Raw genomic sequence first — 25628 nt, forward strand, 5'->3', positions numbered from 1 at the left:
CTGGTCTGCTTGTTTCTCCTTCACCTCTCCGGGGGGGACATAAGGGCACTCCTGTCAGAGGCCAGGGAAGTGTCAGTGAGCTGCCTCTGCGGGCAGAGCGCGTGGCCTGGAAAATGCCATTGCAGGAAGGTGAAGGTCAGTGCTCTAGACTCACACTTCAGAAGGCCCTGCCCCTGGCCCTCCAGCCACGACTCTGTCCATGGGGTGCAGGGTCAAGGGAATGTGCCTTTTGTCTTTCTAGAGTACCCCAGAATACCTTTCCAAGCCCACTTTCCAGCCCCTTTTCTCTGGGTTCTGACAACAGACATGTTGGTGTGCATACTCCTAGACTCAAGAAATGACCAAGGGACAGCTGCTTGTCAGAGATCTGGGTGGGTGGAGCTTGAATATGCAGGCCAGAGTGTCTAAACAAATACGCAATGTGAGATGGGGTTGCCAGAGGGAAGAGAAAGCAGGCCATAGGCTGGGGGCCAGGGCTGGAGAATATTCTAGCACAAAATTCCAAGGACTCTTAGAAGTTTAAATTCAAACCCAGTCTTGCGGGTCATTTTTTAAATTTTTTTTAAATTTTATTTTAGAGATGGAGAGAGAGAAAAAAAAACATCAATGAAGAGAGCAAATTATTGATTGGCTGCCTTCTGCACACCCCACACTAGGGATCAAGCCCACAACTCGGGCATGTGCCTGATCTGGAATCGAATCAGGAACTCCTGGTTCATAGGTCAATGCTCAACCATTGAGCCATGCCGGCTGGACCTTTTAGGTCATTTTGAAGGTCTGCTTATCTATATTAGCTGCTACATCATTCACAATTAGGTTGGTTTGCACTTTATAAAATTTAGATGTATGTTCCGTGGATCTTCATTTGTGCTCTTCCCCAGGCCTGCAAGTGTTAGGGTAGGCCTGGTACCTGCGCTTAGAGCTGGGAGAGCACAGCTATAGCAAAGGTTTCTCTCTCTGCTTGTCTAACTCCTAGGAGTAGGGTTTATGCCATGCCCCCCTCAGCCTTCCCACTTCCCCCTCTACCCACCTGATATTGATGAGGTCTGAGCTACATAATCTAAATTGGTGAAAGCAAGGCACCACCTTTGATTCTGAACCAACCAGAATTCCTGATCCAGGCACTATGCTGGGTTCTAGATCATGCTCCATCACCCCACCTCCACCCAAGGGACAAGAGGTGTCTAAGATTCTGATGTGAGGCTTAAGGATCAGAGGAGCTGTAAAATAATGGGCCAAAAACTAAATAGAAGCCAGCACTTACCTCTGCACAGATCTCACAGCCCTAATACTAGCGGTCCCTCCTGGTACTTAGACCCCCAGACTAGTCTGTGACTCCTCAATGCCCAGGCTAGGAGCACATAGTAGGTGCTTGGCAAATTTCAGACAGATGACTGAATGTATCTCCTATTCTCTCCTTCAAGGAAATAAGAGCTGAGACCCTGACTTCAGGCTACTGGGAGAAAGCAGGCAGAAAGAATTCTGCTTAGCTATACAGGGTTTAGACTGTGGTATGTGGGAGTGAATGGAATCTGAGTAGCAACGGACCCTGACTGGAGAGAGGCAGATGCCATCAGAAGAGTCAGTGAAAGCTGATATCTCTGGCTTAGACCTGTCAAGTGTGGTTTCTGGCAGTTGGCCCGGAAGGTTTTAAAGCGGCGGGTTTGTGGACAAACAGTAGTCTCTATTCCCAGGTCTATCTAGGATGTCCTTTGGGTTTCTGGACCCAATTCCCAAGTGTGTATTTGTGTGTGTGGCGGGGGAGGGGGGGTGCGTTCCTCACACCAACATGCAAGTCTCAGACACCAGCAGGGTGTCCAAGAATGCAATTCAATTCTGACACTGTCTACCTGGAGATAGCATTAGATTCCACAGAGAACTGTCTCAGTTCCACAAGACCACCCTCCGCTTCAGATACCAATCCCCTCCCCTGACATCCAGGGGTGAAACTAAAAGTTCCAACTCTCTATTCTCAGTTGGTTCTCCTCGCAACCAGCCCCCAGCCTTCGATTCCTTCCAAAAGTCACCTTCATTAACAGAAGCCTACTTGTGGTAGTTGTGGTGGAAAGGGGCTTGTTATGAAAGCAAGACCCATTTCACCTTTATGGCTCTGAAGGTTTTCAAGAACTGAGGACCAGAGGCCACATGGTATAACAAAAGATGCTCCCAATGCTCTTAAGCTTAGAAATTCCAAGGTCTTAGGGAACTGTGAACCAGGAACTGTGGACAAAGACAAAGCATATATGAGAAATGTATTTTGGTCATTCAATTGACCAAATATGTATGTTGGCAGCAGTAATGGCACGAGGTGTTAGACCAGTGGAATCAGACTCAACCTTCGTTTAGCAACCTCAGCACTTGAGTTCTGGCTAAGAAAGAATTCAGAGCCAAGACTCAAACTGTAAGAACAAGTTTATTTAGGAAGTCACAGAGGTAGAAGAAGTCAGTTCAGGAAACAAGTTACAGAGGGAAAAAAAAGGGTGGGGGGGAGCTTGAAGCTTCAGAGACAAGGAAAATGTCCCCAGGGGAAGGGGGTGGGAAAGGCAGGGGTATGCTCCACAGAGAGAGCTGCACTGAGCTGCACTGGGTCCTCAGTCGTTTGTTTTTTGTTTTGTTTTTTAATATTTTTATTGATTTCTTGATTTTATTGATTAAATATTTTTATTGAAAGAAAGGGAGAGGGAGGGATAGAAACATCAATGATGAGAGAGAATCATTAATCAGCTGCCTTCTGCATGCCCCCTACTGGGAACCGAGCCTGCAACTGGGGCATGTGCCCTGACTGGGAATAGAACTGTGACCTCCTGCTTCATAGGTCAATGCTCAACCACTGAGCCACACTGGCCTGGCTGGGTCCTCAGTCTTGAGGTTATTTAACTGGAGGTCTCAGGGAAGGATCCCAAGAGAATATTCATCAGCTTTCTAGGTGTGTCCTTTCAGGGACATGGTCTCTACTGATTGGTTGGTGCCAGGGCAGGAGGTCATTAGTCAATGCAGCTGGTCCTAATGTCAACCATGGTGTCTCTTGTCTGTTTTTTTTCTGGGCCTGGAGCTGAAACACAACTGAGGCCTAGATGTATGTGATGTGGGTCAGTCATAAACTCATTGTCCTGGAGGCTTAAGAGCTACTCTCCTCTAAGGGGTGGGGGTCTAACCCATGACTAGCAACGTGCCAGGGAGGAAAGGTCAGGGGAGGATACAAACTGCATGACCAGTGAGATGGAAGGTCAGGGGGTGTAAACTGCATGACCTTCTATATGCTAGGGGAGAAAAGGTTACCCTGAGGGTGAGGTCCTTGTTTTCCCAGTTTTGCCCATTGCTAGGCACCCGGAGCTTTCTGTTCTAGTAACGTTGTGTACCTCGCTCATCATTCTTGCTCTGCTCATATCTGTCTAACTGCCTACCACATATATGTTAAAAAAATACACAAAACTTCACCCTGGCTGATGTGGCTCAATCATTAGAGTGTCGGCCCGAACAGCAAAGGGTCTCAGATTTGATCCTTGATCAAGGGCACATACCTGGGTTGCAGGTTCCATCCCAGGCCCCAATCTCTCTCTCTCTCTCTCTCTCTCTCTCTCTCTCTCTCTCTCTCTCCTCCCCCTACTCGCCCTCCCTTTCACTTTCTCTAAAAATCAACTGAGAAAATATCCTCAGGTGAGGATTAACAAAAACAAAACAAAACGAAAAGCACCTTTCAACCAAGTAAATGTGAAGATTTAATTGGCTTTATTCAGTGATTCACAATTGAGCAACATCCCATCTAGCACCTAAAAGGGCTTTCCCAGGGGTTATACAAAATAGAGGGATTTTATAGGAAGATGGATTTATTAGGGAAAGAAAAGATGATTATTTGGGGGCCAGAACATCCTATCTAATAAAAGAGTAATATGCAAATTAACCATCACTCTGCTACACCCACAAGCCACACCCACCAGCCAATCAGGAGCGAATATGCAAATAAACCCAACCAAGATGGCTACGGCCACAGAGAGCAGGAGGGAGGCTTGGGTTTCCCTGGCAATGGAGGAAGCCAAGCTTTCCACCTGCCCTTGCCGGCCTAGGCCTCCACTCAAGGCTACAAAGTTTCAATGATAGAAGATACATAAAACCAAACAGAAATGGCAGCAGCCACGGAGCTGGAAAGAGCAGGAGGCTAGGGTTGCCCCTGGCAATGGAGGAAGCCAAGCTTTCCGCACACCCTGGCGGGCCCAGGCCTCGCTTAAGGGTACAAAGTTTCAATTATAGAAGATACATAAATCCCCCCAAAAATGGCTGCCACCACTGAGCAAGCAGAAGGCTTGGCTCCGCTCCAAGCTACAAAGTTTCAATTGTAGAAGATAAATAAACTCCAGATACCAGGGCCTCTGCTTGGGTCGCCAGGGGGCGTGGCCGGCCCACAAACCACCACAGGCCCCTCGCCCAGGCTGCCCCACACCTCAAAGGAACCCCCACCCTGATCCAGGACACCCTTCAGGGCAAACCAGCTGGCCCCCACCTGTGCACCAGGCCTCTATCCTATCTAATAAAAGAGTAATATGCAGATTGACCATCACTCCAACACACAAGATGGCTGCCCCCATGTGGTCAAAGATCCTGCCCCCATGTGGACACAAGATGGCCAGCAAGGGAGGGCAGTTGGGAGGGACCAGGCCTGCAGGGGAGGGCAGTTGTGGGCGATCAGGCCAGCAAGGGAGGGCAGTTGGGAGGGACCAGGCCTGCAAGGGAGGGCAGTTGGGGGCAATCAAGCCTGCAGGGGAGGGCAGTTAGGGGTGACCAAGCTGGCAGGGGAGGGCAGTTGGGGGGGACCCAGGCCTGCAGGGGAGAGCAGTTTGGGGGGACCAGGCCTGCAGGGGAGGGCAGTTAGGGGTGACCAGTCCTGCAGGGGAGGGTAGTTGGGGGGGGACCCAGGCTTGCAGGGGAGAGCAGTTGAGGGGGACCAGGCCTGCAGGGGAGGGCAGTTAGGGGAAAACAGGCTGGCAGGGGAGCAGTTAGGCATCAATCAGGCTGGCAGGGGAGTGGTTAGGGGTGATCAGGCTGGCAGGCAGAAGCGGTTAGGGGCTATCAGGAAGGCAGGCAGGCGAGCAGTTAGGAGCCAGCAGTCCTGGATTGTGAGAGGGATGTCCGACTGCCCATTTAGGCCCGATCCCACCGGTATCGGGCCTAAGCGGGCAGTCGGACATCCCCCGAGGGGTCCCAGATTGGAGAGGGTGCAGGCTGGGCTGAGGGACACCCCCTGCCCCCATGCACGAATTTCGTGCACCAGGCCTCTAGTTTATATATATTTAATTGATTTCAGAGAGGAAGAGAGAAGGAGAGAGAGATAGAAACATCAATGATGATGAGAAAATCATTGATTGGCTGCCCCCTGCATGTCCCCTACTGGAGATCAAGCCCGGAACCCAAGCATGTGCCCTTGACTAGAATAGAACCAGGGACCCTTCAGTCAGCAGACCTATGCTCTATCCACTAAGCCAAACCGGCTAGGGCCAGAATATCTTTTCTTTAGGAGTAGGAAAGTGGAAGGGTTTTTATCATGTAGATTGTCTTGCTACTTTTTTCTACTTATTGGTTAATTAGTCATATTTATTAGGTTCTTGATGAGAAAATTTCAGCCTGATTAAGGTTAATTAAGATTACATTTCTGGGAGAAGTTAAAACTGCAATTAGATCAGGTATTAAATCTAGGTTTGGCATCATGGGCTTTTAGCACTAATAATGCCGTTTTGGGCCTGCAGTTTTCTTTTTAACATATATATTTCTTATAAATCACAGTATCACTGATGTCCTCTGTGCTGTGGATGGCTGTGAAGGAGGAACTGACCTTCTAAGAACTAGAGAAAATGTGGGCTGATTTCTAGACTAGAGATGAGAACTGAAGGGAACCTGAGGTTGCTTCAAGCTTCATGGGTGTGAATGTGGGTATGGAATGTTTTGATTTCCTTTCCTCTCAGCTGCAGGGTCTTTCAAGGAAGACAGAGTGGGCCTCACAGGCTGACTGTGTGGGATGTAAGAAGATGCAAAGAGTTAAAGCTAGCCCGGCCTGCGTGGCTCAATGGTTGAGCGGCGACCTATGAACCAGGAGATCACGGTTCGATTCTGGTCAGGGCACAGGCCCAGGTTCTGGGCTCGATCCCCAGTAGGGGGCATGCAGGAGGCAGCTGATCCATGATTCTCTCTCATCATTGATGTTTCTATCTCTCTCTCCCTCTCCCTTCCTCTCTGAAATCAATAAAAACATTAAAAAAAAAAAAAAGAGTTAATGCTAGATGGTCAGTCCCTCAAAAAAGCCTGCCTGGATAATTGGTTTCTTCTTATACCTGGAAGAAAATGCCCAGTGATTGACCCAGGAACCCAGCAATAGTGACTGACTTCAGTTAATGCGTAAGAAGGGAAGCCTGGGGTGCTGATCCAGGGAGCGTGAGCCTCAGGCCTCTGAGAAAATTGACTTGTCTTATGAGATAGGCAGGATATGTCTCCTTTTTGTCAATCATAATAATAGCTAACCTTGCCGAAACCGGTTTGGCTCAGTGGATAGAGCGTCGGCCTGCGGACTGAAGGGTCCCGGGTTTGATTCCGGTCAAGGGCATGTACCTTGGTTGCGGGCACATCCCCAGTGGGAGGTGTGCAGGAGGCAGCTGATCGATGTTTCTCTCTCATCGATGTTTCTAGCTCTCTATCCCCCTCCCTTCCTCTCTGTAAAATATCAATAAAATATATTAAAAAAAATAATAGCTAACCTTCACTTAGCACTGACTATGCACTAGTCACTCTTCTAAACATTTAACGTGCATTATTTCAGTTAATTCTCACTGAATTTTATAAAGTAATAACTATTATACCCATTTTACAGATAAGAAATTGAGGCACACAAGAAATGAGAAACTATTCAAGGTTGCTTTGCTTGTGAGCAGCAGAACCAGGTCTTGGACCCAAATGTGCTATTTCTAAAGCCTGTGTGCTTAACCTTACCCCATACGGGGTGGCACCTGGAGATTGCTATCTGTCCTCATCTTTTTTATAGGATTTCCACAGACTTCCACACACCAGGGTAAACCCTGCTTTGTTCCATCTAAACAGTCTAGTTTCAGGATCCAATCTAGGGAAAAGAACCCTTCACAATGAGCCTTAACTTTACCCATGGTCGGATTTTGGAGCTCTGGGCCACAGGTGCTCTGGTTACTTACTCATATTTATTCTGTCTAACAGGAGCCATGGTTTTTGTGGTGGGATGAACTTATGGGGGGAAAACTTGGTTTATTGATAGGTGATGCTGGGTTTCCAGGGGAACACTGGGGATCTTCTGTTGGAGGCAGAGCTGCAGGGTTGCCCCTGGAATCCTTGTTCCCAGCCATGGCGATCGGATTCACTCTTAGTTACAGGGGGTGAGGGAGAGGAAGGAAAACGTCCACTCCTCCCAGTCACAGAATTCCAAGGCTCTTCTCCCCTCATGGGGAACTGGGCTCAAGGACATAAATCTCAAGGCTGATGGCTGCATTCCAACTTGGATGAGCAAAGGTTTAGGAGTCACCTTTCATTTCACCTCAGTTTATTTTAGAGTTAATTAGAATTAAGGTAAAGAAAACCCGTGTGAAGTCTCAATTTGGGTTCAGAATTTAAACACAGGCTCAAACATTTCCGAGAAGTACATGTCTGTCTTTTTCTAAGTATTTCCCAGAGGACAGGGCTCCATGAGATTTCTAGATAGGGCTCAGGTATCTCGTTACCGGAAACGGGACCTAGCCCTGAACGGGTCTGCCTAGGGCCCGTGGGCAGTGGGGGGTGGGGGTGTTAACTTTGTGCAGGAAAAGTTTTACAGCGCGAGTCCAGGTGAATTTCAGAGAACCTTTCTTAAAGCTGGGGACAGTGAAACTAGAAAGGGCTGGGGACAGGTCGAAGGGAGGACGACCATCCAGGGAAGTGGGGTTTAAGCAGTCCTGACCTCCAGAAAGGAGAGTTGAAGGAGAGAGGGTATTCCAGGAGCAAAGGAGCGCACGTAGGTAGCGTCTGGGAGACGGCCCAGTCCTCCGGGCGACGGGGTGGATTCGGCGGGACTAGAACGATGGCCCCACCCACGCCCCACGGAGCCGGTTTGGAACCTAGCGGTCCCGGAACGCAGGTAGCCACAGGGAGGCACGTTTAAACCGAGACACCTGACGCACGCCCGGTCCCCTCCCAAGTAGCCCCGCCCATTCTCGGGGCGGGAAGCCGTGCGTAGCTGGCCTGTCATCACTGCCGAGGCCAGCGAAGTCTCTTTTTCATTGGTGAGCGATCGAGTGACGTTATGTTCCCCGGCTCGGCGAAGGAAGAGGGCGCCATGATGATTGGCTGGCGTTGGGGCGGCGGGCGGTGGAGCAGCCTGGCGAGTCTGGGCTTCGAACCCGTGCTGGACTTTCCCTTTCCATGTTTCGCAGCCGTGCGGTTGCTGCAGAGGTCGGGGAGTCGGCTGGGCGGAAACCTGGATTTGGTCCCAAGAGCTGCGGGGTTGACCGGAAGTGATCTTGGGGCTGACCGGAAGCGAGGCCTTGGAGGGGCCAGGGAGCGCGGGTCCCGGGAGGGAGGGGGTTCCTAGCCGTAGGGGGCGGGGGGGAAGGTGCGACAGCGACCTGGGAGCGCCGGGGAGGCAGTGGGTCGCTCGCTGCTGCTGGTCTGTTTCGGAAGCAGCGAGTGACCACCACGCGCCAAAAGGGAGAGCCCGGAGAGCAGGAGTGTGGGAGTTCGGGGCTGCCTCTGGGCAGTCTGGAATAAATAAGCAGAAGGGCCCTCTCGCGGCTCCCGAGAGCTGATTGGGAGGGATTTTGAAAGTCGGGGCAGCCTAGAACAAGGAGCCGGGGGTAGGGGAGATTAGTGCGGGTCGGGCTAAAGGGTAGCTGGTGGGTACTGCGTGGGAAATCTTGGTTTGGAGTTTCCTACAGTCCCTGCCCCATTGGATAGAATCACACTGCTCACCTTTGTGCAAGAAACAGTGTCTCCTGGGGCAAGGAAGGAGCCAGGATGGCTTGGGCTCTGAAGCTGCCTCTGGCCGATGAAGTGATTGAATCCGGGCTGGTGCAGGACTTTGATGCTAGTCTGTCCGGGATCGGCCAGGAGCTGGGTGCTGGTGCCTATAGCATGAGGTGAGTGAGATTTTCCCAGACCCTGCCCCTTCTGAATAACAAAGGCAGGATAGAGAGTAGTGATAGGGGGTAATGTGGGGGAGAGTTAAAGAAGTTGTCTGCAGTTAGGGAAAAGGGTCTTTTTTCTTTTGTTGCTTTGAGTTTGACTATTGTGGAAGAAATGGAACTAGAGATTGTGGGCAGTGTCAAGTCTGCAGGATCAGTAGGAGAAGGAAGAATAGCAACCAGATAAATGTTGAGAGGATGTTGTGCGGGAGACTTGGGAGACTGGTGGTGAGGTGTGTGTGTGTGTGTGTGTGTGTGTGTGTGTGTGTGTAGATTGGACTGGACTTGTCTGAAGAAGAGGCTATATTGAGCATGTGAGGAATGGGGCGTTGGAAGCTGGGTCTTAATGATGAATATTGGTTGACTGTTGGAAGGAAATGTGAGACCTTGGTGAAAAAGTCCACACATCTGTATCTTAGCCTGCTTTTAATGCTTCGCTTAATTCTAGGGACTTTTGAAACATAGTTGTGAAATGAAAAAGTGTCAAAGAGGACTTTTAGATGCTTTTAGTCTTTCATGTATCAAACCAAATGTTGGTAATAAAGTACCCTTTGGAAGCAACATTACTTTCCCATGTAATTTATTTGCATGCATTTACCTACTTCATTCTCCCAGTATAGTTTGTTGCATGTTTAAGATTTGCAAGAATCATGTCTGGAAATGTTGAAACATCTGCATCTTAGGGTTAGATAGAATGTAATTGGGTTTCCAAATGTATTATAAGGCTTAATCTAAATAAGTAAGTCAAAAGAGACTTTGTTTTTATTGAATTTATTGGGGTGACCTTGGTTAATAAAATTATATAGGTTTCAGGTGTACAATTCTTTAATACGTCATCTGTATATTGTATGTTTACCACCCCAAGTCAAGTATCCTTCTATCACCATTTATCCCCCATTTACCCTCTCCTACCTCCCCCCACCTCCCTTTCCCTCTGGTAATCACCATACTGTTGTCTGTCTATAAGGGCATTTTTTGTTGTTGTTGTGTGTTTTTTTGCTTAATTCCTTCACCTTTTCCACTCAGCCCTCCAACCCCCTCCCCTCAAAAGAGACTTTAGAACTTAACACCTTAATTGGGTTTAGGAGGTTGTAGAGAAAAGATGCTTTTTATGGGAAAAGTGGACAAATTTTGCATTCTGATAGTGAGATCCTTTGAGAGTTACATAATGTAAACTTTCTTTATCCCTATGAAACCAAAATGGACTTTACTCACTGAAGTAAAATTATGAGTTAGAATTTAGTAAATACCTTCACCTTCAGGAATCTTTGCTTAGTTAGAACAATAAAGGCTATCTGTGTATACATATATTTGTGACTTTCAAGGAAATTTGAGTTCTATCATGCAATGCTCTTAGTCTTGAGAAAATTTTAAAAATATATTTTTATTGATTTCAGAGAGGTAGGAAGAGGGAGAGAGAGAGAGAAACATCAATGAGAGAGTATCATTGATCGGCTGCCTCCTGCATGCCCCCTACTGGGGCTCGAACCCGCAACCCGGGCATGGGCCCTTGACCAGAACCGAACCTGGGACCCTTCAGTACGCAGGCCGACGCTCTATCCACTGAGCCAAACAGGCTAGGGCTGTCGTGAGAAATTTAACTCTAGTTTTGCCTGTCCTTGTTTACATAAGTCTGACCTTAAAAATAGTGATTAAGTTGGTCTGAAAGTAAATGCTTGCATGTCGGTATCTGACATAATATTTGACAATTTATACTATTGTTCATTTAAAGATTACCACAGCAAAAGTTTGGTTCTTGTCTAGGTTGAGTTGAGGATGGAGATAACTAAACATAACTATATTTGTTATAAAAGTAGTTAACATTGTTAACAAACATTTGCAAATCCGCTATGGACTCTCTCTGCTACATGACCTTACATTGATGAGTGCTTTCTATCACTCATCAGTGTGAGTGGTCTTCACAGGTATTAGTAAGAATGGCTTGCATATTTACACATTTAGAATTTTTTTCAATATCAAATTTACAGGAATTTTCAATCCTCATTTTAGGTTTTTATAATGTACTAAATTTTTATTTATTTTTTTCTTGTATTTTGCTCTTGTCACTATTCTCTTGGCTCTTGCATACATTAAATATCATTTGCATTAATTTGTGTTACTTAGATATTAGTTCTCAAACTTGAGTATTCATGGGAATCATCTGGGGTACTTACTAAAAATAGTTTCCAAAGTCCCACTTTGGTGATTGTCTGGGACAAAACAAGTTCATAGATGATTTTGATGTAGGTAGTCCAGGGACCACATTTCAAGAAACACTGACTAGAGGAGTTTTTATAGACAGGTAATGGCTTTTTGCTCTTCCTGTTTCTGCTTTTAATTAGATCTTGTGATTGCTTTTCCTACACCTTCATTAGGGAAAATGTTCCTTTGACAAGCAATTTGTTCTGTAAAATTCTTTCCCTAATATATTTGTTTTACACTAGTTTGTTTAATGATTTTGCTTCAAATTTATTGATTTATATTTTATGAAGATTCATCTTAACTGGAGTCCTCTTTTTTTATTTTTGATATGCCATTCTATTCAGTAATATTCTTTTCATAAGTAGTCCTTTAATAGTCTCCTTACTTTTTTTCTTACATTTAATACATGGCACAGACTTTATAGTTAAAATAAAGGAGTTTCTGAAAACATGCTGAAAGAAGCCAGTCACAAAAACCGCATAACCTCTGATTCCTTTTCTATGAAATGTACAGAATAGGCAAATCTCTAAAGACAGATTACTGCTTGACTAGAGCTATGGGAAAGGAAGGGATGGGGAGTGACTGCTAATAGTACCATTATTTTTGGCAGGGCGTGTGATAAAAGTGTTCTAAAGTTGTGGTAATGGTTGTACAACTCTGTGACTACCTAAAAAGAATTGAATTATACACTTTAAATGGTTAAATTGTAAGATATATATGAATTGTATTTCAATAGAACTGTTATTTAAAAAAGTAAAAATTAGATTTTGTGATTATTTATGAATAGTTACTGATTTTTAGAGAGAGGAGAAGGGAGAAGAGAGAGATATCCATGTGAGAGCACACTAATTGGCGCCCTCATACCCCCTACTGGGGATGAAGCCCACAAGCAACCCAGTTTGGGGATGTGCCCTGACCTGGAATCGAACCAGTAATCTTTCAGTGCATGGGACAATGCCCAATCAAGCCACACTTTATTTATAAGTTTTCCCTTTTTCTCCTTTTTTTAAAAATGTATTTTTATTGACTTCAGAGAGGAAGGGAAAGGGAGAGAGAGATAGAAATATCAATGATGAGACCTAACTGGTTTGGCTCAGTGGATAGAGCGTCCGCCTACGGACTGAAGGGTCACGGGTTCGATTCCAGTCAGGGGCATGTACCTTGGTTGCAGGCACATCCCCAGTAGGGGGTATGCAGGAGGCAGCTGATTGATGTTTCTCTCTCATCGATGTTTCTAACTCTCTATTCCTCTCCCTTCCTCTCTGTAAAAATCAATAAAATATATATATATATATATATATATATATATATATATATATATATATATATAGAAATATCAATGATGAGAGAGAATCACTGACTGATCGGCTGTCCCCTGCATACCCCCCACTGGGGATTGAACCCTCAACCCAGGCATGTGCCACTGACCAGAATCAAACCCAGGACCCTTCAATCCCCAGGCCGACACTCTAGCCACTGAGCCAAACGAGCTAGGGCTCTTTTTTTAAGTTGAGATGGAATTCACATTACATAAAATTAACCATTTTAAAGTAAACAGTTCCGTGGCATTTAGTGTGTTCACAGTGCTGTGCAACCACCACCGCTAGTTCCAAAGCATTTTCATCACCTCCAAAGAAAATCCTCTACTTTTTAAACACTTGCTTCTCATTTCCCTCACCCTCTCTCCCCAGTAACAACTAATATGGATTTACCTATTCTGGATATTTCACATAATGGAATTATATGGTGTGTGACTTTGTGTGTCTGGCTTCTGTTAGCATCCATTTTCAGGGTTCGCCCACATTGCAGCATGGATTAATACTTCAGTACTTCACTCTTTATGGCTGAGTAATATGCCACTGTATGTATATATCACAGTTTGTTTATCCATTCAGCTATGAATGGACATTTGGATTGTTTTTACCTTTTGACTATTATGAATAATGGTAGCTAGCATTATGCTTATGAAGGAAATAACAAAATGTTTATAAACATACATGTTCAAGTTTTTGTGTAAACATATTTTTCTCTTTATTGAGGTATAATTGATATATCATTATATTAGTTTCAGGTGTATAATGTACTGATTTGATATTTGTATATTTTATGAAATGATCACCACAATAAGTCCAGTTAACATCTGTCTCTGTACATAATTGCAAAATTTCTTTTCTTCTGGTGATGAGAACTTTTAAGATTTACGCTTAGCAACTTTCAGATATGCAATACAGTATTATTAACTATAGTCACCATGCTTTACTAGACATATGTTTTCTTTCTTTCTTTTTTTTTTTTTTAAATATATTTTATTGATTTTTTACAGAGAGGAAGGAAGAGTGATAGATAGTCAGAAACATCGATGAGAGAGAAACATCGACCAGCTGCCTCCTGCACACCTCCCACTGGGGATGTGCCCGCAACCAAGTCACATGCCCTTGACCGGAATCGAACCCGGGACCCTCCAGTCCACAGGCCGACGCTCTGTCCACTGAGCCAAACCGGTTCTGGCTAGACATATGTTTTCATTTCTCTTGGGTATATATTGAGAATTGGAATTGATGGGTCATATGTTAATATGGTAATTCTATGCTTAACTTTTTTCTTTTTAATTTAAAGAACTTTTTTTTTTAGTAGTTTTAGGTTCACAGCAAATAGAGGAAGGTACAGAAATTTCTCATATACCCCCTGCTTCCATATATGCAGAGCCTCCCCCACCAGAGTGGTACACACTCTGTACCTACATTGATGAACCTACATTGACACATCATAATCACTCAAAGTCCACAGTTTACCTTAGGGTCCACTTTTGATGTTGTACATCCTATGGGTTTAGACAAATTTATAATGACGTATATCTGTGTCAATATGGAGTATTTTCATTGTTCTAAAAATCCTCTATATTCTGCCCATTAATTTCCCCACCTCTATTCCTGGCAACTGTTGTTCTTTTTACTGTCTCCATAGTTTTGTCTTTACCAGAGTGTCATGTAGTTAGAATCATACAATATGTAGTCTTTTCAGATTGGCTTTTTTCACTTAGTAATATCTAGTTAACATTTTTTCATGGCTTGATAGCTCATTTCTTTTTAGTGGTGAGTAATATTTCATTGTCTGGAAGGATTTATTTATCCATTCACCTACTGAAGGAGATCTTTGTTTCTTCCAAGTTTTGGCAGTTATGAGTAAAGCTTGTATAAACATCCATGTTCAGGTTTTGGTGTGGAGATAGTTCTCAACTATTTTGAGTAAATGTCAATGATGTTATTGTTGGATCATCTATATATATAAAAGCCTAATATGCAAAGTGTCCCCTCGGGAGTTCAACCGACCGGGAGTTCAGTCACTCACTATGATGCACACTGACCACCAGGGGGCAGTGCGGAACGAAGGAAGGCCCCAACTAGCAGATGGCAGCCGCTAGGGACCCTACCCATGCACAAATTTCGTGCACTGGGCCTCTAATATAGTAAGAATGTGCTTACTTTTGTAAGAAACCGCCCAACTGTCCTTCAAAATGGTTGTACTATTTTGCTTCCCTTCAGCAATGAGTGAGAGTTCCTGTTGCTTCACATCCTTGTCAGCATTTGGTGTTCTCATTGTTCTAGATTTTGGCTATTCTAATAGATATGTAGTACATGCTTAATTTTTTTCAAGAACTGCTAAGCTATTGTATTTCTTTATTTTCAAACTAGAGGCCTGGTGCACAAATTCATGCACCAATAGGGTCCCCTGGCCTGGCCTGAGGGATTGGGCTGAAACTGGCTCTCCAACATTCCCCCAGGGGTCCAGGATTGCGAGGGCACAGGCCAGGCCGAGGGACCCCACCAGTGCATGATTGGGGCCAGGGAGGGACATGGGAGGTTGGCCAACCAGGGAGGGACCATGGGAGGGCTCCAGGGTGTGTCCGGGCCATCTCGCTCAGTCCTGAGCAGCAAGCTAACCTACTGGTTGGAGCATCTGCCCTCTGGTGGTAAGTGCATGTCATAGCAACTGATTGACTGGTTAACTGTCTGCCCCCTGGTGGTCAGTGCATGTCATAGCGAGCAGTTGAACGGCCTTAGCATATCATTAGCATATTATGCTTTAATTGGTTGAATGGCCAACCGGACACTTAGCATATTAGGCTTTTATTATATAGGATTATAAGAGAGCCCAGCTGGCATGGCTCAGTGGTTGAGCATCGACCTATGAACCAGGACATCATGGTTCGATTCCTGGTCAGGGCATATGCATAGGTTGTGGGCTTGATCCCCAGTGAGGGGTGTGCAGTAGGCAACAGGTCAGTGATTCTCTCTCCTCATTGATGTTTCTATCGTTCTCTCCCTCTCCTTTCTTTCTGAAATTAATATATATATAAAATTATAAGGGAAAGTTACAGAGATAGTAGAAGTGAGCCAGCTGGGCTGCTTAGGCTCAAGAAATAAGTTATGGAAGCAAAAAGAGGGCCCTTGGAGTTTAGGAGAGAGAAAGACAAAGGTAAGGTAACATTCCTGGGGGGAAGGGGAAGGGGAAGGTGTGGGTGTGCTCCTGAGAGGGAGAGCGCTTTACACAGCATCTGAACTATTCCCACTATACAAGGGTTTCTGTTTCTCTACATCCTCACCAACGTTTCTTTTTTTCTTTTTCTTTTTTTTTTAATTAAAGCTATCCTAGTGAGTGTGAAGTAGTATCTCATTGTGGTTTTGTTTTGCATTTCCTTAATGGCCATGTTGTTGAACATCATTTTATGTGCTTGTTGATCATTTGTATATCTTTGGAGAAGTGTCTATTCAAGTCCCTTGCACAGGTTTAAATTGGATTGTCTTTTTTTTGTTGTTGCTGAGTTGTAAGAGTTTTTTATATATTCTAGGTACTAGATCATTATCAGATAAATGGTTTGCAGATATTTTCTCCCATTATGTAGGTTGTCTTTTCACAAATTCTCTTACATAAAATCAGGAACTTAACACCAATACAATACTATAAACGATTGACTTACAAAAGTGTTTAATTTTGATGAAGTCCATTTTACCTATGTTTTCTTTTGTTACTCATGCTTTTGGTTTCAACTTTAAGAATCTATTGCCAAATCAAAGGTCATGAAGTTTTGCCCAGTGGTTTCTTCTGAGAGTCTTATATTTAGGTAATTGGTCTACTTTGAGTTAATTCTTATATATGGAGTGAGGTAGGGATCCAACTTCATTTGTTTGCATGTGGATATCCAGTTGTCCTATCCACCATTTGTTCATTTCTTTCCCCATTCAATTTTCTTGGCACCCCTGTGGAAAATCAAGTGGCCATAGATATAAAGATTTGTTTGTGGACTCTTAGTTCTATTCTGTTAGTTGATATGTCTATTCTTTGCTGGTACCACACAGTTTTGATTACTGTACCTTTGAAATAAGTGCTGAAATTTGGAAGTTTGAGTCCCCCTTCTTTATTTTTCAATATTGTTTATGAATTTTTAACCCCAGCTAATGTACTTTTTTTTAAATCCAGAACTTCTGTCTGGTTCCATTTTATACTTTCTATCTTTTTATTGCCATTCTTTACTTAATCATACATTGCTCTTCTGACTTCCTTTAGTTATTTGTCCTTGGTTTCCTTCAGTTCTTTGAGCATATTTAAGACAGCTAATTTAGTGGTTCTCTATGGAGTGTGCTGCTCCTTTCCCCACCCTCTTCCCCCCTTGCCTTTCTCTTTCTTCTGAGCTCCAAAGATCCTTCTTTTGCCTCTGTAACTTGTTTCCTGAGCCCATTTCTTCTACGGCTCACTTCTTCTACCTCTGTGACTTTCTAAATAAACTTTCTTCTATAGTTTGGGGAGGGGGGAAAAAGACAGTTAATTTAAAGTCTTTGAATAGTAAATCTAGTATCTGGGCTTGCTCAGGGATGGTTTCTGTCAATTTCTTTTTCTCCTCTGTGAATGGACCATACTTTCCTGTGTCTTTATATGTGTCATAATTTTTGTTGTTGAGAACTGTACATTTTGAGTATTGTAATGTTGGAAACATTGGAAATCAGATTCTACTCCCTCCCTAGAGTTTACTATTGTTACTTGGTGACCTCCTGGTTGACGCTCAACCACTGAACATGTTACTTTTCTCCTGAAAACTCTCCAATGATTTTGCATCTCACTTTAAATAAAAGCCTCAGTTCTGATTAATACACATGAAGTGCCTCGCTGGACATCTTGCCCATAACTTCTGTTCTCCTGTCTTACTCTGCCCCAACCACATCTGGCTTTCTTACAGCTCCTCAGATGCTGTGCCCATACCCACCTCAGGGCCTTTGCATTTGTTATTACTCTTCTGGGATAATAGTTGAGAGGAATTGGAGTAGAGGACAGCAAGGAAAAGGAACTTCAGTTCACTAGCTGGAACTTTTAGAAAGGGAAAGGTAATGAGATGAAACTGTGCAGGTAAGCAGGTCCAGTTTGGAAGGGCCTTGGGAGCCCTGTTGAGGACTATCATGATTTAACTGAGAAGCTACGGAAGCATGTAAACCAAAAATGTCAAACTCAAAGGCTAACACGGGCCAAATAAACAAAGTTTATGTGGGCTGAAAAAAAACAAAGGCTTCAATTTTCATAGAAATGTAGGTTTATTTTGATAGAGACATGCGGAATACAAAGGGCTGAAATAAGTGAGTAATCGTTAACATAAAATAGAACATTTTAATAAAAATTAATATTTTTGAACATTACTAGTAACTTACCACACACTGAATAACTGCACAAATTAATAAGCATAATGCAAATAAATCTATTTTTCTTGTTCTCCAAAAACGAAATATTTGTTGTGCACACCAAACAAGTCAGTACAAGACTAATGACGTGGCAGTCAGCTGCTAAAATATTCGTTGTTAGTATTAGTGGAGAGTAATGGTGTGCCTGCGCATAAGGCGCGTAGGGAAATGAATGCAACACAATTATAGTAATCAGTCATTAGCGAACGTTGTAGTTCGTTATTAATAATCTATATATAGCCCTGACTGGTTTGGCTCAGTGGATAGAGCGTCGGCCTGTGGACTGAAAGGTCCCAGGTTCGATTCCGGTCAAGGGCATGTACCTTGGTTGTGGGCACATCCCCAGTAGGAGGTGTGCAGGAGGCAGCTGATCGATGTTTCTCTCTCATCGATGTTTCTAACTCTCTATTCCTCTCTCTTCCTCTCTGTAAAAATCAATAAAATATATTATATATAAGAAAAATTTAAAAAAAGGACCATCTTAAAAAAAAATAATCTATATATAAAAGGCTAAGTGACCGGCTGACCAGCCTACCGGCTGGTAGATATGATGCTCACTGACCACCAGGGGGCAGATGCTCAACACAGGTGCTGCTGAGCAACAGCAACTTTGCAGAGTGCCCTCTTGCACTCTGGGACCCCTCGGGGGATTTTGGACTTCCGGTTTCGGCCCAGTCTCCACAGGGCTGGCTGAGGGACCCCACTGCCAGAGGGACCCCGCTCACTCTGCAGACGCCTTTTAAGCCCTGGCGCTGCCCCAGGTGCGGCCGGCCGGGCAGGGACCACAGGAGTATGGCTCCAGGGTGTGTCCGGCCTGTCTTGCCCAGTCCTGCTCCACTGGCCACCTTCTAATTAATTTCCTTTCAATGTGCACGAATCCATGCACCGGGCCTCTAGTTATGTATAACAGGATATTGTAAAAATTAAATTACAAAATTTTTATTAAAACGTTTCTTACATACTGTTATATTGGCTGGGCCACAAAAATATTCATTGTGGGCCGTGAGTTTGACATGCTTGATGTAAACAGAGCAGTGATATTTTAGATTTACAGTTTTAGAGGTTACTTTGGCTGCAGATGGGAGGATAATGATGAAAAGCTAGTTATCATTCCTAAGAAGGGTTGAAGCTCAGTGAACTGGGTATCTTCTGCTTTGCATATTCTTAGAGATGTAACTAATTCTCTAAAAAAGAGAAAGGGAGCAAATAACAGACTTGCTGTGATTGCATAATCAGACCTAGACAAGGGCATCTTGGAACATGTTGGCCACTTTAGAAGAAAGGGCCTTCATCAAAGGTCTGGTCTGAAGGAGCAGAAGGAGGAGAATTTTTATAAGCCCTACCACTGTGAGCCTAAATGGAGAAGGAATAGCTAAAGCCTCTTGCCATTACATAGGACTAGTGTTCTGGTACTTACAGGATTTTCCCAGTTAAAGTTAAAAAAAAAAAAACACAAAAAAAAAAACAAAAAGAAAAAAAAAACCCACAGAAAAATATCTGTGCTTATCTTTTACTACTGAGAGGAACTGGGGACTGGGGAGACTGTATGGCTTTGAAGCTAGGTGTGGTAGTGGGGATGGAATGGGCAAGGCAGAAGAACCCCAAAGGTGGTCATTTTGGACCTGAAAAGAAGCTTTGAATACTGAAAGGGGAGTTCTACTTTCTATATCAAAATTGTCAGATTTCCAAAATATATAACCCATGAATATTGTTGCAGGTTGCCATTCATCACCTTGCTATTAATGTGAAGAGTCAGTAATTTCAGAAATTTAATAAAAGAGCCTGGTACTAATGATGCCACAGGTGATGTTTTCAATTAGCAGTGTTTTAATGAGATTTGTAGGCTGGTAAGAGCTAATCCTGTAATGCAGGAAAAAAAACTGAGAAAGCAGGCCTATATCTGGCAAATCTCCTGAGGTAGGACTTTGTGATTCAGAGGTCTCTGATTAAACATTTAATATCTTATAAATTCTCTTGAAGTATCTGACATTGGTCAAATACTTTTCTACTTCCAAAATAAGTAAGATTTGCAGACATTTGAAATTAGAAGTTTTCAGTGACTTTCTTACCTAAAAGAAAATAAAAAAACGCATTGCTTATAGAAGTAAATTAGTGACAAATAACTCAGCAGGGTAGAAATGAAGGAGATTCAAAACCTTGGAGGGAAAACAAATTAGCTTCATATTTTTGGGAAAACTTTGAGAGGTACAAATGATGACAACTATTCAAGCTTCTGGTCTCTCTTAACTGCTGAAGAAATAGAATGGTTTAAACCTAAAAGCACCTACTTAAAGTACTTAAAGAATATTAAGACCATTTTGAGACCTGGAAAATAGTTCCAGGAACAGTAGAGTCAAACCTTGATTCTCAAATGTCTCCCATCTCAAACAATTCAATTCTCGACCAAATTGTTCATGGAAAAATGTCTTGGTTGTCGAACAGAATTTCAGTTCTGGATCCTGATACTTATAGGATGAGTCATGAGTCTCTCAGGCGACAAAGGAGAGAATGCATGAGTATGAGTCAGTTTACTGCTAAAACTCGGTTCTCAAACTTAATTCATCCTGGAAGGCTGTTCGAGAATCGATTTGCTTGAAAACTAAATCATTTTCCCTCCCATTAGAAATAATGTAAATTTAATTAATCTGTTCCAGACCCCTAAATGATTCCCTGTTTTAACCTTCTTTGTATACTAAAGCACATGTCTAATGTACTGTTTAATATATAAACACTTTAAAAACAAAATGACATAAAATGAAAGTGAAAATTTAACAAAAAGGAAATGAAATGTACAGTAAGAAATAAATATTTACATATATCCTAGAACTTACCTTTAATGTTGAGAGCTATTGATGACTGAATACAGAGAGGAGCGATGGAGGGATGTTATTGTTGGGGAGTCCCCTTCCATAAAAAAACGTCAGGTAGCTGTTCTCCTGGATTCTGTCTCTCTTTTGCCTCTTTGCTCCACTAGAACTTGCTTCAGGCTCCCTAGGCCTCTGTCTCACTAAAAACCTATCCAATGATGTTTGTTTTTGCCTGTGTTTTAACAATTGCCTGAAGCAAAACACTTGCACTGTCACTGAACAAGTTTATTGCCAGGTTTGTTACTCCTTCGTCATGGTGATATTTCTCAAATATTTACAGCACAGTTTCCTGAGCAGTTAACACCAGATTTAGCAGTAAACTGACTCATACTCCAGCATTCTCTCCTTTGTTTGTCATCTGAGAGACTCATGACTCATCATATAGGTATCAGCATGAAAGGATTGTTAGGTCCAGACCGAAGTTTTGTTTGACAACTGAGACCGTTTTCTGTGGTGGAGAACTGGTTTGAGATAGGAGACATTCGAGAACCAAGGTTTGACTGTGTAAGTAAAGTGGTTTGACTGTGCTTTGTTGTTTATTTTTCCTTAAGTGCTATACAATGGCTTTTGGAATGTACCCTTTTGTTTTTTTCTGTGTGTGTGAGTGAGTGATTTAATATCTTCCTTTACATATTCATCACTACTGTTGAGTTTTGTCGTAAAGAATTCTATAGAAACATTGGAACGGGCCTGTTCCTCTATCTTGTTACTTAACAAACCACCCCTAAGATGCAGTGGCTTGAAACAATAATTTGACTTCTCATGAATCCCTGGATTGATGGTGCAGATTCGCTTTATATTGGACAATCAAGATGGCTCTCTCATATGTACAATATCTCAGGCAACTTCTATTTACTACTAGCTACTTCATACATCATTTTAGAAGAGTGTATTCTGAGATCATAGTTCATTAGAATCACTTTGCCCAAATGGATAAGATATAAACTTCCTAAGAATTGAAAATCTTTTTATGTCTTGACTTCAATTAATATAATTTTTTCTCTCATACACCAAAACATTGTGGGTTCATTTCCCCGTCAGGGTACATACCTAGGGTGGGGGTTCAATCCCCAGTTAGGGTGTGTTCGGGAGGTGCCCAAATCGATAATTCATTCTCTCTCTCTCTCTCTCTCTCTCTCTCTCTCTCTCTCTCTCTCTCTCTCCCCCCCCCCACTCGCCCCCCTCTCTCCCTCTCACTAAACATATCCTCGTGAGAATTTTTTAAAAATTTAAAAAGAGTATAATTTTTAGGAATCATCTGTTAGAAAATACTATACTGATAAGTTTTTTTTGGATTTGGTATATACAAGGTTTAGCATGCCCAGATGTTATCTGGGCCTTGTTTTGTCCTGGCAAATACACAAAAGTAGAAATGAAATTTTAAAAGATATAAACAGGTTCATAAGCCAGTTGGTCTAGCCCAGTGGTCGGCAAACTCATTAGTCAACAGAGCCAAATATCAACAGTACAACGATTGAAATTTCTTTTGAGAGCCAAATTTTTTAAACTTAAACTTCTAATGCCACTTCTTCAAAATAGACTCGCCCAGGCCGTGGTATTTTGTGGAAGAGCCACACTCAAGGGGCCAAAGAGCCTCATGTGGCTTGCGAGCCGCAGTTTGCCGACCACTGGTCTAGCCCATATACAGACTTTTGTAGTTATCAATTGGTTGCTGCCTTCTGTAGCAGATGCTATGGCATATACTTTGGACTATAATAGCGGTGAACTAGTGTATTTCCTGTATACTAGAGAATACTATATACCTATTAGTATTTTCTAATAATATATAGGATCCCTAGGTATATCCCAACACAGCTTTTAAGACCTTAACAGGGTCAAAACATTTAGGTCCTTTTAATTTTAAAAATATCTTTATTGATTTCAGAGTGAAAGGGAGAGAGAGACAGAAACATCAATGATGAGAGGGAATCATTGATCAGCTGCCTCTTGCATGCCCTTACTTGGGATCGAGCCCCTAACCTGACATGTGGTCTGGCTTGGAATCAAACTGTGACCTCCTGGTTTGTAGGTTGGCTGGGCTATTTTTTTTTTTTTAATATATTTTATTGATTTTTTACAGAGAGGAAGGGAGAGAGACAGAGAGTCAGAAACATCGATGAGAGAGAAACATCGATCAGCCACCTCCTGCACACCTCCTACCGGGGATGTGCCCGCAGCCACGGCACATGCCCTTGACTGGAATCGAACCTGGGACCCTTCAGTCCGCAGGCCGACGCTCCATCCACTGAGCCAAACCAGTTAGGGCTGGGCTATTTTTTTGATTTTGAGAGAATGTTTATTAAAGCTGGGGACAATGAAACAAGCAAGGGCTTAGTATAGAAGAAGCAACAGGAGAGAGACTAGGTGAGGCTGATTTGGCTCTCTAGAAATGTTATGGGAAAGAAATGAGCCAAGTCAGGGCTGCTTTGGCTCACTGGCAAGTCAGAAGAAAGGAAGCCTTGGAGACAGGTTCAGGGGGTTAGCTTGGGACAAGCTGCCACTGCCCATTGCTCCCCTGGTTGGCGGGGACCCTTAGAGCTTCGGAGATGCATGCCTAAGAAGGAAGAAAGGTGTGGGCATGCTCTCAAGAGGGAGCGTGCCCCATTGATTTGGAGAACATTTTAAAGAGGCCTACTCTTTCAACCCTGAACTGGGAATTGAATATCTTTATAGAGTGGATCTAACAAGACTTCTTTGCTCATACAAACATCCAGCACACCCCACACTGGGGATTGAGCCTGCATCCCAGGCATGTGACTGAGAGTCGAACTGTGACCTCCTGGTTCAGAGGCTTCTGCTCAACCACTCAGCCATGCCAGCTGGGCCACACGGTGTTTTTCATGAAAACTGATATCAGCATTTTTGGCAACCATATCACACTGTTTATCTCATTGAAATCGATTTTTTTTAAAGCCCTAGTCTTTCTTACATATATTGGATCAATTTGCTGTTTTTAGTTTTAAGTGTATGGCTTAATATTTATCCTTATTAAATCTTATCCAGTTAGATTTAGCCTCCTGTTCCAGCCAATTAGAATTCTTTTTTTAAAAATATATTTTATTGATTTTTACAGAGAGGAAGGGAGAGGGATGGAGAGCTAGAAACATCGATGAGAAACATCAATCAGCTGCCTCCTGCACACCCCCCACTGGGGATGTGCCCGCAACCAAGGTACATGCCCTTGACCGGAATCGAGCCTGGGACCCTTCAGTCTGCAGGCCGACACTCTATCCAGTGAGCCGGTTAGGACAGTGGTTGGCAAACCGCGGCTTGCGAACGGCAGTTTGCCACTCTGTTGACTAATGAGTTTGCCGACCACTGGGATAGGGGCTTAATCACAAGGAACAACAACAGCTTGTAATTATTGGAATCGAGAGTCTAGGTCAGTGGTCGGCAAACTCATTAGTCAACAGAGCAGCAAACTTCGGCTCGCAAGCCGCATGTGGCTCGCGAGCCGCAGTTTGCGGACCACTGGGTTAGAGCTCTCTTACCTTTTTTGCAAGTCTCAGCACATTGTGGGTTTCAGCTCAAGCTTGCTTCTTATTTATGTCAGTACCACTTAAAAAAATAGTTTCTTTCCTTTGTATGTATTTTTATGGTGCACCTCCTTCTAATTCTGAGTTGATTGCTGAGCTTTTTGTCTAGTCTTTCTAGACACCTCCGATTCTCTCCCCCCGCCATCTCAGATAATGTGAAATTGGCAGAATTTCATTTTTTGAGAATTCAATCTTGTTGTATTCCCTTTTAGTACCTCACATCCATGGGCTTGGGTCCTGTCTTCACTGTTTGAAGCCTGTTCTTTAAAAAACTAGGAATCACATCTGCTGTATTCCTTGTCCTTCCTGTCTATTTGGCTGGGTTGCTTTCTTTTGAGGCTCCCACAACTTCCTCTTTTCTGATCAGTTTCTTTTTCTTGATCAAATTAGGTTCAGAATATAATTCTACTTATTTCTTAGTCTTCTGGGTGGTAGAATAATTAGCAAGCCAATTTTAAAAATTTTATGTGCTGCTTTTTAGTTTAATGAGATTTTTTACTAGATGTTCAGCTAGCAGAAATCTTTTATCACTTTGTGACAGCAGGCTCTTAACCAAGAAAGTAAGATAATTTCACCATTACTCAGTAGTCAGGACATCTCACTGGCTTCATATTAAAACTTGAAGGGCCATCTTTCTGTCACAAATCCAAGGAAATCAGTTATTTTCTCTCCTCTTTAAAGATGTTATGACCAGTTATTTTTTTAAAATGTCTTGTCCAGCATTTGTTGGTGTTATTTTTAACAATATTTTTTTTATTAATTTTTGAGAGAGAAAGAAACATTGATTTGTTATCCCACTTATTTATGCATTCATTGGTTGATTCTTGTATGTGCCCTGATCAGGGATCAACCTAACAATGTTTGCATATCCAGACAGTGCTCTAACCAACTCAGCTCCCTAGCCAGGGCCTTTATGACCAGTTATTTACTGGATTTTTTTTTCTTTTGAAGCTGACCTCAGAATAGAATGTAGTATCTTCAATTCTTGCCCTTTTACACTATAACTAATATAGAGATACTAGGGGCCCATGCACAAATTCGTGCACCTTGAAAGGAACTGTGGGCCACAAGACTGCGGTAGGCACAGGGGCAGGTCTCGGCCCATCCTCCACGCCCCGGCCTGACCCCTCCTGCCAC

The 25628-nt window shown here is 43.2% G+C and overlaps 1 protein-coding gene across 2 annotated transcripts in view; it reads left to right on the forward strand.

The window, feature by feature from the left end:
- The first annotated feature begins 8301 nt into the window (after window positions 1-8301).
- The window catches only part of TFCP2 (transcription factor CP2), a 49755-nt gene continuing 32428 nt past the window's right edge, over window positions 8302-25628 (forward strand). For both annotated transcript variants that reach the window (XM_080659538.1, XM_080659537.1), the window contains exon 1: window positions 8302-9116. In XM_080659538.1, coding sequence (XP_080515664.1) covers window positions 8995-9116 — 122 coding nt within the window. In that variant the 5' untranslated portion in view covers window positions 8302-8994. The remainder of the gene's footprint in view (window positions 9117-25628) is intronic.

This window comes from Plecotus auritus, assembly GCF_963455305.1.
Source record: "Plecotus auritus genome assembly, chromosome: 3".
Lineage (NCBI taxonomy): Eukaryota > Metazoa > Chordata > Mammalia > Chiroptera > Vespertilionidae > Plecotus > Plecotus auritus.